At 35.8% G+C, this 13,538-nt stretch overlaps 3 protein-coding genes across 3 annotated transcripts in view; 2 read left to right on the forward strand and 1 right to left on the reverse strand.

Annotated features, from left to right (window-relative positions):
* The window catches only part of LOAG_16936 (hypothetical protein), a gene marked incomplete at both ends in the record, with an annotated part of 5,210 nt that extends 4,645 nt beyond the window's left edge, over positions 1 to 565 (reverse strand). Inside the window, 2 exons of the mRNA XM_020449591.1 lie at positions 66 to 184; positions 359 to 565. Of these exons, the coding sequence (XP_020306875.1) occupies positions 66 to 184; positions 359 to 565 (326 nt within the window). The remainder of the gene's footprint in view (positions 1 to 65; positions 185 to 358) is intronic.
* A 3,077-nt stretch (positions 566 to 3,642) lies between these two features.
* LOAG_07988 (hypothetical protein) lies at positions 3,643 to 9,583 on the forward strand (the record flags this gene model as incomplete). The annotated part of the gene is made up of 17 exons (XM_003143520.1): positions 3,643 to 3,731; positions 3,917 to 4,016; positions 4,110 to 4,355; positions 4,799 to 4,932; positions 5,344 to 5,445; positions 5,738 to 5,807; positions 6,105 to 6,229; positions 6,443 to 6,559; positions 6,817 to 6,985; positions 7,371 to 7,505; positions 7,682 to 7,783; positions 8,154 to 8,274; positions 8,369 to 8,451; positions 8,527 to 8,697; positions 8,765 to 8,867; positions 8,948 to 9,058; positions 9,474 to 9,583. The coding sequence occupies 17 exons, from the start codon at positions 3,643 to 3,645 to the stop codon at positions 9,581 to 9,583; spliced, it is 2,088 nt and encodes a 695-aa protein (XP_003143568.1).
* Positions 9,584 to 10,196: 613 nt separating this feature from the next.
* The window catches only part of LOAG_16937 (CBR-PGP-4 protein), a gene marked incomplete at its 5' end in the record, with an annotated part of 4,932 nt that continues 1,590 nt past the window's right edge, over positions 10,197 to 13,538 (forward strand). The window contains 9 exons of the mRNA XM_020449592.1: positions 10,197 to 10,289; positions 10,486 to 10,647; positions 10,724 to 10,906; positions 11,115 to 11,212; positions 11,276 to 11,465; positions 11,572 to 11,813; positions 12,123 to 12,276; positions 12,815 to 13,009; positions 13,292 to 13,492. Coding sequence (XP_020306876.1) covers positions 10,197 to 10,289; positions 10,486 to 10,647; positions 10,724 to 10,906; positions 11,115 to 11,212; positions 11,276 to 11,465; positions 11,572 to 11,813; positions 12,123 to 12,276; positions 12,815 to 13,009; positions 13,292 to 13,492 — 1,518 coding nt within the window. The remainder of the gene's footprint in view (positions 10,290 to 10,485; positions 10,648 to 10,723; positions 10,907 to 11,114; positions 11,213 to 11,275; positions 11,466 to 11,571; positions 11,814 to 12,122; positions 12,277 to 12,814; positions 13,010 to 13,291; positions 13,493 to 13,538) is intronic.

Genomic DNA, 13,538 nt, shown 5'->3' on the forward strand with positions numbered 1-13,538 from the left:
ATGATGATGATGATGATGATGATGATGATGATGATGATGATGATGATGATGATGATGATGATGACGATGATGATGATGATGATGGTGATGATGATGATGATGAAAATGATGATGATGATGATGCTGGTGGTGGTGGTGATGGTGGTGGTGGTGGTGGTAGTGGTGGTGGTAGAGATACTGAATCCTAAAAGAAGGCATTCTTCTTTGAAATATAAATGAAAATTGTAAAAGTTTCGATTCCTTCCAAATACATCGGTTGGAGACATTCTTAATCACAGCAAGCAATACTTGTCAAAGAAGGAATTGTTCATCATTAGCTCTAATTCTGGATACTTAACTGATCTTATCTAAATATTACCTCAATTCCACAGTGATTATCGCATTTCAAAACATTTTCATCACTGGTAGATTGTTGCATATTGTCGCCTTGTTTTTTACCGATAATATTCATCAGCGATTCGTTGACATCCAATACAGTTACTCTGCTATCTAGCAATGAATCTTTGTTGACACTTGCATCACTGTCTGATAAGGAAAAACCATTGTTACCTTTTCGATCATCCATTATTGAAGACGAAGAACACGTCGACATTGACTTACTACGAATCTGAAAGTTCAACTGCATTCTTCAGCTAAATGAGAAAGCTGTAGTAATTTAAGTAACATGATCAAACGTGTTCTACGCAACTTGTCTTTCTGTTTTTTTTGCTATATTTTTACTAATACTTGGCAATTGCATCTGATTGGTAATCAGACGTTTGTTTCAAAACACATTTAAATTAAAATTCAATGGGCTCACTTCACTTGTCAATGATGAATCAGTGGTCCAAAAGCAATGATCAGTAAACATTTGGGTGCAGTGCCGTTTAGGTAAACGTCGTCTTATTGGTGACGTTTGCTTGGATATCCCGAGAATTTCATTCCAAATCAATCTTAAAAATTCAAAAAATTCTCGTTCATCAATACCAAAAGAAGAGAAATTATCCAAGAAGCAGGGACTATCACTTCATTTACTTTTTTCCAGGATACACGGAACATCAGAAACCAAATCATTTACAAATATTCGAATCAACCGCTTCCATTGATGAAAAATCTTAAAAAATGACAATTTGGATGACTTTTAGATGTGTTATAATAAATTTAAATATCTCATTATGTAAATTCGTCAACACGACGGAAAGTCTAACATCCAGCTCTTTCCGCTTCTTTGCATATCATACTAACAACTCATCTCTTTTTATCTTCCTGTACATATGTTGTTTTTGCAAATGTTCTCGGGAAATTCGAAGTAGCTTTTAACAATTTAGTTATGACTCATATTGATTGGTAATATTTAAATTTTCCCTCTGTTTTTAGCTACTTGTATACGGTAATAGATAAAGAGCCCATTGTGACAGTATCTTATCTATTGATATACCGTCTAGAAATGCCCTTTGCTGAGGTTATGTATATGAATATGTAACCCTCTTAGACATTGTAAACATCCTTTCCATTATATATTAGGACTCATATCTTCATCTATAGATTCCTCTCCCTTCATTTCAACTTATCACTTCATTATCTACATCCATCTCGATACATTATTTCGCAATACTTCATTGGTTTATAAACTGTTTTACTGGTGGTTACAACTCCAAAGGTTCGAACTTTACAGCAATACATCCTTGAGGTAAGTAAACCTTCATTTTCTAATATTTTCGATTCAATTTCTGTTTGTGCCCTTTTACGACAGCTTTTGCGACAACTTGTTCTGCTCTAAGTTTTGAAAAACGGCAATTTGTTGTCTGATCAACAAATGTTTATTAACATCTTGATAAGAATTTTTTGCAGCATTGCAGCATTCATATTTGAAGAATATGATCGAGAATTTATGAATGTTTGCTTATTCAAGACAAATGACAAAAGATACAGGTATTATGCTGTAATCCTTCAATCCTTACTGTAAGTGATCCGAATAAATCAACGTTAATCAGCGAAAATGTATAATTGCATGTGCATAAAACTTTGATGAAGGCTCATATGTAAATCTATTATCTTAGAAAAAAGTTTGGTACAATTACCAGCCCACTCTTCCAGAATGTCCGAAAGGGAATTCTCTATCTTTCCTTTCCATTCTTCCCACACCATACTGTCCTTGTCAATTAAATTACTTTTGAATCCAATTTACAGATCCTCAAAATGCACAAAAGAAAAAAGAATAAGGGATCTGGCTATCCTTGAACTTACATATCTGCCTTTTAATGCTGAATAGACCCTTGATGGAGGATGGACTTTGTGTCATATTTCCATATTGACAAATATGGGTAATTGAACTGGGATTTTCCGGAGTGAAATGTGTCAATTTTTGATGGTGTTGAAATTGACCAGATATTTTCTTGGTAAAGTTGGTTTTTTTCACATCATAATTTCACTGGATTCCGAAACGATATATCTCTGTTGTTGAGAAATCCAGAAAAATTGATGAACATGAAAAAGTAATGGTAATAAAGAGAGCATTCGTTCTTACACGAATTGAAGTCCGTCTCTACGTATTCTTTCATATCTGTCGCGGTAAAAAATTTTGAATTAAATTTTATTTCCCATACATTAAGCTAATGCGAACTGTTGCCAGCATTGCATAGGTTAGCTTCCTTTGAAGCTATTTTCAACTCTCATAATAACTCGCGATTCTTTTGCGCTCACTATTTTCCTTTTGTGAAGAGCCGTAATGCTTGGCAAGAAATGAAATATTAGATAATATTGTAGGTGTCGAAGAGTTTTTGTCTTTGTAAACAAAAGGACGATGGACCGACTGATTTTTAAGCAGTTTATGATTGCTCAATGAGCAACAGAATGACTGGGAAAAAATAACGACAAGAATGACAACAAGAAGGTAAAAGTGTTTATGCATCGCTCTAATTTCAGCTTATCAGCAAAAACGCGTGTCTGAGCATTCAAATATGAATGATAGCCATCGTATTGGTTCCTTCTCTTCATTCTTGTTAATTCACAAAATTTCCAATTTCTCTTCATCACTGATATCAGTCCTCTTTCAGTTGTTTTCTGCTCACTGTTCCCTACAGACTGGCTTGAAATTTCAGACTTCAAACTTCATTGGTGTTCGAAGTTTTTCACGCTTAACATAATTGTCACCTTATAATGTTGCGATAATTATCACTCCACATTGATCTATAAACAACCAAAAACAGCATTATAGCCAGGCCTTTGTGGTAAATGGAAGTAAGGAACAATCGGCTTGGCTTACTAAGTTCTGCAAATAGTTCCACACCGTCAAGTTTCCATATGCTTAACTCACTTTACATGTCAGGCGGTAGTATAAAGGCGTAGATTCGTCAGGTGGTACTGTAGAAGCTCTTGTTTTCCTCATTTCATTTTTAGCTTATTTCATATGTTATGAATGTCAATGTGAGAAGAGCAGCCTGTGGCTCGTTTTTCAGTGCCATTTTTAATATTTGATAATAAGAAGCAGCCAAAAATGAGTCCCAAAAAGTGTTCTAAAGTAACACACTTTATTTTTGTTCTAACATCCGAAAAAGAACTTGAGCTGCTCGAGAGTTACACTACAAAATATTCTTTTCCCCTGGTAAGATGGACTTCCCCACTTCGTTCTTTTAAATGAAGGAGAAAATTTCAGGGATACAAATGAAAGGTACTAATAGAGGGTCATCGGTTTCACCGGTCGAAAGTAATAAATCAAGAAGACTGACAACTGATTCATTGAGCATTGAAAAGTAATAATTACCAATTGGAACTTTATGTCGGAATATTGTAGTTATCGATCATCAATTACCATTACTTAATACAAAGCTCCTGGTTTTGCTCGTTACTTTCGCTTTCTTATGCAAATCCATATTTGCATCCATTTTTTTAATCACCACTGCTAATACTTTCGAATTAAATATGGCATATGTTATAGAGGAGTAAAGGATGATTCCGGATTGAGAACGAGTTCGAAAAGTGGCGACCGGAAGAATGAAATGAGGATCAGTACGAGACGAATACCCTTCTTGTCGATCGTTCGCTTTTGTTTGAAATATGACTGACCTCGGCTTAAGTTTTTTTTTCTTTTTCATAAATGAAGTTACATTTATTAATCTGTACGATTTTAGTATCGTTATACGAAACCTTTCGATTGTTTTTTACTAATGGCTGGCATTCTGTTGAGCTTAGCTCAAGGGTCTCTACAAGCTGTTCAAACAATCATCTTCAAAAGGTTATCGGACACATTGATCGAAGGTCAAGCAAAGTGGGGAACAGAAGACTTTGATGAGTTGAAGTTTCATAACGGAGCAGTAATAGCTGTCTATATGTACATTGGGTACGGTATTGTAATACTCATCCTGGCAACCATTTCTGTAAGTATCCTGTAATTGCGAGGTTGTATTTTGAACGCCTGAAGTGTCGTGGTTCTCAGTAATCTAAGATAGCACATTCGACTACAGAAGGAATTCTTAGAGGCTCCGAATATTGCTGTATATGGGTTTCTTAAAGAAAACCCAGTTGTTTCGAAATTCAAGTCATTTGATTGATTAACTGATTAAATTCATTTGTAAATCAAGTTGCCAATGATTATTAGAAGTATGAATTTTTAAGTGGATTCTGATCTTTATTTTGTCATAACCATTTGTGAAAGCAAGAGTACTAATGCTTCTTTTTTTTTGCAAACAGTTGCTAAAGGTCAACATGTTTATTGATAAGAGCTGTACTATTTTATCATTTTAATTCATTCTCACTTTCTGTCCTTGTTCTTTGCATAACTGGCTTCAAGTATTATATTTTAAACTTGAAACAACTGCAGATGACTTGCTGGCATACAGTTTGTGAGCGGCAGATTTACCAAATTCGTAAACGTTATTTTGCGGCGGTACTACGACAGAATATGAGTTGGTTCGATACACATCCATCTGGGGAACTGATAACGAGGATGTCTGAGTATGTACTGCAAATGTTTTTGAAGTTAGATCTTAGGTGAGCAAATGAAAGTTACCGATCCAATAAAAAGATTTTTTAGCTCTTTCTTCCCTATCAGAGATACAGACGTCCAGCCTACGACGGGGAATTACCTCAGCGATTAGATTAAAAAAAACTCTTTAAGGTATGAGAGATGAGAAAAATTAATCGTATGAGAAGTGAGAAAAATATATAAGGGAGGAGATTGTAGTACAACTTAGAATTCCAACATTTTTCAAGACAATTGCTAACTCATTTAGAAGTCCAATTGAGGAATGCAACGGGAGAGACCATTTTCGAATCCATGAGTTTGTTTGTTGGTATTGTTTGTTCTTGTTATTGGACTGGAATATGGCGGAATCTGAATTGAATGAATTAAATTTAATGTTTTAGTGGAATTGATAGGATAAAAGATGGCATTGGTGACAAAGTGGGTATTTTATTTTCATATGGGGCGGCATTCGTCGGTGGATTAGTCGTTGCTTTCATATGCAGGTTCGTTTTAATTATCTTGCAAGTAATTTTATGAGGAAAGAGAAATGGTTGTTTGGTCGTTCCGGTCAAATATTTTCCTTGCTGAGGATGAAAATCGGGGTTTTTGTTTGTTTTTTACTTAGAATCTTTACCATGCGGAAAATCTTGTCGTTATTATTCATAATAGGTCGAGTAATAAATATTCGGTTATTCTTGGGATCAAACTTAATATCTTATACAATTAAGCATTTCTCACTGCAGAATTCAACAATTTCCTCACGACATCTCAAAAAATCCAACTTTTTTTTTGCAGTTGGCAGATGACATTGATAATGATGGTTTTTATGCCGATACTGACCGCATTAACGGCTTTCTTGACAAGAGTAAGTCTTTCTCTCTCACCAAGGGAGTTTTCAAATCATGGTAAGAAATGAAAACCATTCCAACTATTAGCAAGAAATATTATAGGTTTATGTGCTGAATGATTTTCAGAAATCTTCCACAACTTTACGGCACGTATTCAAATAGCGCATGCTTAACATGAAGTACCTTTTCAAAGAGTTATTACAACCTTACGATTGTATTTGCAGAGCATTTAGCAACATTACATCGAACAAAGATCGGAGCGGATCTCTTTGACGATTTCTTTGAAATTGAACTACTAATAATAGTAAATTCAGTTTGTATCAAACAGTACGCGGGAGGAGTTGCATGCATACGAGAAAGCGGGAGCAATAGCTGAAGAAGTAATTGTTGGTATTCGGACAGTCATTGCTTTAAACGGCCAGGAGAAGGAGATTGAGAGGTACCTCGAGAAGATGGGAGCATTTATTTCATAAATTATGTCATACTTCTCTCTCCTAATTCCTCTCCTTGTGATCATGATTATGATACTGATGTAATGAAAAGATGGAGGGAAGGATAAGAGATATTATTGTACTTCTTTCAAATAATATGAACAAAGTAATAATTCAACTTACCAAAAGATATGTTGCAGTCTTGACAGGAAGGGATTTAGGTACAAAAATGAGTTGAACAAAGCGTCAAAGTTTGGTCGACGTAAGGCTTCGTTCATCGCGCTTGGAACTGCTTGGCTCTTCTGTCTTGTCTTCGTTGCAATGGGTATTGCATTCTGGTTGGTGGATGTTTTATGAATAGCAATCACGTGTAGTTCATAAATTTCAATTAGCATTTTTAGCTTCATGGAGATAAATCTCATTCAGAGGCCCCGCCAAGTGAATGATAAATGATAGCAGCTTTACCGAAACGGTTCAAAGTTGCCTTTTTTCACTTCACGTTAAATGTACTTGGCCGCATACATGCATTGCTTTATATTAGACAGAAAAAGGAACTATGAGAAAAATGTACAACAAAAAAGTTCGGGTATTTAAGGTACGGTACAAAGTTATACAACGATGGCTTCATTCAGCCAGGTGTTGTATTTGCCACCTTTTGGGCAGCAATAAGTAGTACTTTATCACTCGGTATGGCTGTGCCACAAATTGGTGCGATAATGATTGCTCAAAATGCAGCTAGTTCCATTTTTGAAGTTATTGATCGGGTGAGTTACAGGTAAACAAGTAAATTGATTCAAAAATTTGCATTTCTCGAAAAGTCATCTAATATGTGAATGTGAAGCATATGCTTTGTTTAGCATAGTGAAGATGTAACTACTTTGGAGGAGTCTAAAAAAGACTCTTTTCAAAGATCATTTCATTCATTCATTGCTAGGATCATCAATAGTTCACACATCTAACAAAGATAACAGTCAAAGAGGTAGCTAACATACCGTCTGCATGGATGAATAATAGTATGGCAACTGATGAGTACAATTAATAAAGTAATATATCATCTTATGGTAAGAGTTGAATATTCATGCATCATACAGAAAGAAATCTGAAATCGATTCTTGAATATGTTCGCTTAAAGACCGTTGGAGTTTATAGATACCAGAAATCGATTGCCAAAGCTCAAAAGGAATAAGTATAGCGAATTCGAAAGGTGAAATTGAATTTAAGGATGTTCATTTCTGCTATCCTACAAGACCGGAGGAAGAGGTCCTGAAAGGAATAAGCTTTACGGTATTAATTTTGAAACAAAATTGGAATAATCTTGAAGTTGAAGATTGTGATGAAGGAATAAAAGTAACTATGTAGAAAAAGACGCAAGGGAAATAACTGAAAATGAGAAAGGAACTGGAATTGAACCCATCTGATTTCTAAATAATACCATGCTTAATCGTTTTTTGAAAAAAAAGGTGAAAGCAGAGCAATCAGTGGCGCTAGTGGGTTCAAGCGGATGTGGCAAGAGTACTTTAATTGGATTACTACTTCGATATTACAGTCAAGGACGTGGTGAAGTGAGTTATTTCTTTATGAATTCCAAATTACGAATTGGAGCAGGGGAAATCTGGAGGTTTAAAAAAATCCGAATTTCGGCATTTCGTTGAGGTATGTCTATGTCTATGCTAACGATCAATTGAGTCTCAATGAAATTCTATGTATGTCTAGGATTGCCTAGGACCACAGAGTTCCATGCTTGCCAACAGTAGTCGGAATTAGAAAAAGACTTTTGGATATTAATTGTGGTAGTCGATGACTCCCGGTGCGAAATTTTTTGAATATATAAAATGACCGAAGATATCTATCCTGATAATTAATTCCATAATGATAGTAATACTAGCATTGAAGTAATATGAAATAGAAATGTAATAGCTAAGACAACTTTAGCTGACAATAGATGGCATTCCGCTCGAGTCGATGAACATTCGATGGTTGCGCCAAATGATAGGTGTGGTATCGCAGGAGCCTGTACTTTTCGCAGCAACTGTTGAAGAGAACTTACGATTCGGTAATACTTCATCAACAATCAGTGGAGCGACTACTGAAAGGATTTTTTGAGTTTAAGTTTAACAGATGGTTCCACAAAAATGGATCTTTTTTAGGAAACGAGAAAATGACAATTGAAGACATGAAACGAGCATGTCAGATAGCAAATGCACACAATTTCATTGAAGAACTTCCAAAGGTCATTTGAATGTCGTCTGTTTGGCTTTCTATTTGTGACTCAATATTTCTTCTATGATCTTCCAAACTCGTTTAGGGTTATAAAACACGTATCGGTGAGGGTGGTGTACAACTATCCGGTGGTCAAAAACAACGTATCGCCATAGCTCGTGCTCTAGTTAAAAACCCGAAGATTCTGCTTCTGGATGAAGCTACCACTGCCCTGGACTCTAGAAGCGAGAAAATCATACAGCATGCTTTAGAAAAAGTAAGAAAGGATGTGTCATACTTTCTGGCTTAGATGAAATATACATCTACAGGGTATTTTGCTTCAGGCTAGTGCCGGACGTACTACTCTTACGATAGCACATCGTCTTTCAACAATTCGAAATGCAGATCTTATCATTGTACTGGATCAAGGGAAAGTCATTGAAAGAGGTGCGAAACTGAGGAAATCTGTAAAAGAGTCTGAATATTTTAGGGTCAAATTTTGCTTCAATAAATGACCTTTTCTTAAGGTACACACGAAGAACTAATGTTATATGGTGGAGTATACAAAACATTGGTACTTGCTCAGGATGTTGAGAAGTTAACAAAGGAAAATGCACCTAATTTTGAAGAAGAGGCAGGTGAGAATATCATCTTATGAAGCCAAAAATATCACTACTTATCTTCATGGTTGTTTTATTGTGCTTTAAAAGTTTCTGACTTCTAAATCAGTGAATCAGTATTAGCCACAACAAATTTAGCACTTGCCATCAGAAGTATGCAACTCTAAACATCCAATATATTCAAGAACATTCCCGTGATTTAAAGATGACATCAAGAGAATCAGTGCTGAACTACTGTCACCTTAAATTGTTAAGTAGCAGTGCTTTTAGAGCGCAGGTGCATTTTTACATTTGAAAATCGCTATAAGTAAGAATTATATGCAAAAAATATGCATTCTGCAAGCAATAAATAGAATCATTTCATAAGTAGATGTCCTTAACTTGCACGCTTCTTACTCGCATAATTTTTCCTTCCACACGCATACGCGTGCAGACGCAGATGTAGACATGAAAAGTATAGGAAGGACGAAAGACGATAAAATGACGAAGCATTTGTACTATTGCAATCAGACGAAACAGGCACTGTGTCCAACTGCTAGCTAATGTTAGCTAGTTTGGTGCGGTGGTTGTAAGAATCGTACAGTTAAAAAAGGTCATCTATATTTTATAGAGATATTAGTTTCTCATCGGTAACGGTATCATCACTTTATGAGGAAAATGAAAGACAATCCATGAGCAGTAAATAGCATATGTCTCCCTAGTTCTGCTTCTAGTAAAGGTTTCAAGCTCAGTATTTCTACGCATAATGTTTCTCATCATGCTCAGCCTATAGTAATCGATAACTTCATTCCAAAATTAAGCACTGATATCTTGGAAATTCTTACTAGTAGATCCTTAAAGAGAATGCAATACATCAACAGGTTTTCTCTTTTTCAAGTTTAACCTTCAGATTTCACAGACTGACCTATGGTAGCATCATGGAATATCATATTCTTGTCATAGACGAAATACGCTTATATTTCACGCTAGTACCAACACCCAGTTACCTGGTAAAAGTTCTGCGGCGTGCATATAGCCTTAAAAAACAAGAGGCCTGTCGTCAAACAGACAGAATTTTTGATTGCCGGCTAACGCGTTTTTTTTTATTTCCGTATCATTAGTTGATGTCCTCAGTAACGCAAATTCTTCAGGGATAATAAAAGATAAAGGGGAAGAAATGGTGGATCTGGTACGGAGTAAATCGCTAGATCAAGTTTCTCGGTCAATATCCACTACCTCGTCCATACTTCGATATGTCGAGGACCCGAAAGTATGACGTTTCCTATTCCTTTTTACAAATAATACTGTCAACACGTGGTAAACCAACAATTCAATGTGATATGAAAGAGCTAAGATTTACTTACGTACTACTAGTTACTAGCATGCAGCATGCACTCAAAGAATTCAGAAGTACTGCCAAGTGTGCCTTCATTTTAATCAGCAGATACACTTTTCTATATTTGCAGCAAGAAGCAAATGAAGTAGAAGCGATGGAAGGATCCAGTTTGTTGAACATTTTACGGTTCGCACGCGACGAGTGGTTTTTGCTTCTTTGCGCATTATTTTTTGCGCTTTTGAAAGGATTAATGTTCCCGATTTTTTCGATCATCTATGGAGCTATGTTTCAGGTCATTAATCCAAGATAAGTGTCTGAATCAGTAGGTATTCGCGTTCAAAGTTCATTCTTAATAAGTTATGTTTCAGTCTCTAGCGAGACCGACTGCGGAGCAAAGGTTGCACGAGGCTTTTATGAATGCCATATATTTTATTGTCCTTGGTATCAGTTACGGGTTCGTGATATTCTTAGCAAGCTATCTGTTCGGTGTTGCCGGGGAATCGCTCACCAAACGATTACGTGTTGCGTTGTTTGCCAATATTGTCAGTCAGGTATCGCAATGATCTGCTGCATTTTCTGGAAAACTGACGCAATATTATTAGAAAAAAAGAAGCCGGGTTGAAGAATAACAGGAAATTTAAAAAGTAGATTGCGAAAGTGGAAATGAAAGACTTACCATTCCTAGTTGTCAAAAAAGTAGAGTATTTTTATGCTAACGTTGTTGGTAACTTGACCTGATATTCCTTCAAACTTATTCAGGATGGCGAATACTTCGACTCATTGGATCATGCATCGGGTAATCTTATCACTAAATTAGCCACAGATGTACCGAATGTTCGTGCTGCAATTGATCACAGGTATTCACAATAACGTATACTAGTAAGAGTTATCGAAAAATTGTCAAAAGAATCGTATTTCAGACTTGCAGACGTGTTGCAAGTGATAACCTCCATACTTGTTGGTATCGCTATTGCATTCTATTATGGTCCGAAAATGGCATCAATTGGTATGTTGACAACGACAACACTAATGCTTTGTCAAATAATCATTGCGCAGTATCTGAAAAAAAAATCCGAGAAAGATGAAATGATAACTCGCGAACCATTTCGGGTAATTCACTGCTACATTTACCAGTATTTGCTTACTTACTTAACAAGCTTATAACCGCCTGTGACCCTTTTTCAATGTAACAACAATTCTGCCAACAACATTATAGCTCGCCGTGGAAGCACTGAAGCATCACAAAACAGTGCAATATTTGACACGCGAACAGCATTTCTGTGATGAGTTCAATAAGCAAATGCGAAAATCGCACAACAGAAATTTACACCGTGGTATTGTTCAAGCTTTTGCTTTCGCGCTTCATTCATCTTTCATTTACTTTAATTTTGCTTCAACATACCGTTGTGGTTTATGGCTTATAGAGATTGGGAATGCCACCCCATTTCATATATTTCAGTAAGTTTATATTCTATAGTTTTTCTCTTCAATACGTGAGATATATAATATGTGCTGTACTGATGTATCACACTTTTTTTTCTTCAATGCGAGAAAATCACAAGTCGAACGGTATTTTCAAGGTTGTCTTCGACAATATCATAGATCCATTTCAAAGTTAGCTTTGGAAACAGGAAAACTGAGCTATATGTGTTATACACCAATGCTTGGATTGCAATTAGACTTCAGTAAGAGTTGAAAGTATAAAAGATTTCAGTGACGCTGATAAAAAGTAAAAGGTATCTCATTTTGAGGCCGGAATACTTACAGAGTGATTGAAACATTGCATGTGGCATCCATGAATGTATTAGCCATTGGAATTTATTTCCCGGAATATATACGGGCACGCTTAAGTGCCAGTTTGATCTTCAAAATGCTTGCTGAAAAGCCGAGGATTAGCAGTTTACCGGAAGGCAGAAGAAAAGTAATTCTTGCCTGACATTCTTTTCATTTTAATCACATACTAATTATGTACACATTGGCCAGTAATAGCCGTTTTGTCTAGTACTTTTAACAAGTTTTGTCAATTACATTGTTCTATGATTCCGATCTACATCTTGAAAACTCTACATTTGATAATCTCGTACTGATTGTACTTATCCATTGTCCTTACCCTCTTCATATATATTTATTGTTCTCTTCGACGATCAAATCAGAAATGTGAAATTGTACGGAGTTGTGACATAGTTGAAGGGAAGTTATTAAGGATGAAGGCTGAGTTTGACATTTTTGTTTCCTCCATGATCAATATGCATTTAAATTCGCGGGAAATAATCAAAAAAAAGTACGAATGCAATTATTGCCTTTTAAAAAAGGAAACATGATTGTGAAGAACAGCAATTCCAAGGCATACGATAGAAAAACATCGATCGAACAGTATCGGTAATTTTGATTACAGGTAAGCAAATAAATATAAAAATCAAACATGCGATGAAAACTATTTTTAAAGAACTCTTCCACAGGTACTTCGAGGAAACATTAAGCTTGAAAATGTCCGATTTGCATATCCGGCAAATCGGAATCGACTGGTAGTAAAAGGATTGACAATGGAAGCTCTGAAAGGCAAAATGGTAGCTTTGGTGGGTTCCAGCGGATGCGGGAAATCAACCGTTATCGAGTTAATTGAGCGGTTTTACGATCCACTCAACGGTAGAGTAGTAAGTTCTTATTATGCAATATCGAATCAACTATTAAGCAAGAATAATTCGGTATCGATGCAGCTTAAGAGAAGAGGAATGAAGTTTTTGGTCCCATAAAAACTGTTACTGGAAGGATAGGAAGTATAAAAATAAATTTTGCAAATGAGTATTTTAGATACAAAGCAAAGATTAGTAAGAAAAAGTTGTGTGTAGAAGGAAACCAATAATCTTCCCTGAATAGTTTGGTGTGCAAAGAACTTGCGCAGTGATTCTTCGGATTCTGGAACGGTGATATTTCAGATGTATGACAACACCGATATCCGATATTTGAATCTTTACAATCTTCGAAATCAAATAGCTTTAGTAAGCCAAAATCCAATCCTATTCAACTATTCAATTCGTGAAAATATTGCTTATGGCTTGAGTGATGTCAATCAAAGACAGATCGAGGAAGCTGCAAAACAAGCTAATGCTCATAATTTCATAATGGAGATGAAGAATGTATGCACTACTTGACAATTTTTTTGAGCATTACTGGCTTCCATAT

Source organism: Loa loa, assembly GCF_000183805.2.
Source record: "Loa loa unplaced genomic scaffold supercont3.29, whole genome shotgun sequence".
NCBI lineage: Eukaryota > Metazoa > Nematoda > Chromadorea > Rhabditida > Onchocercidae > Loa > Loa loa.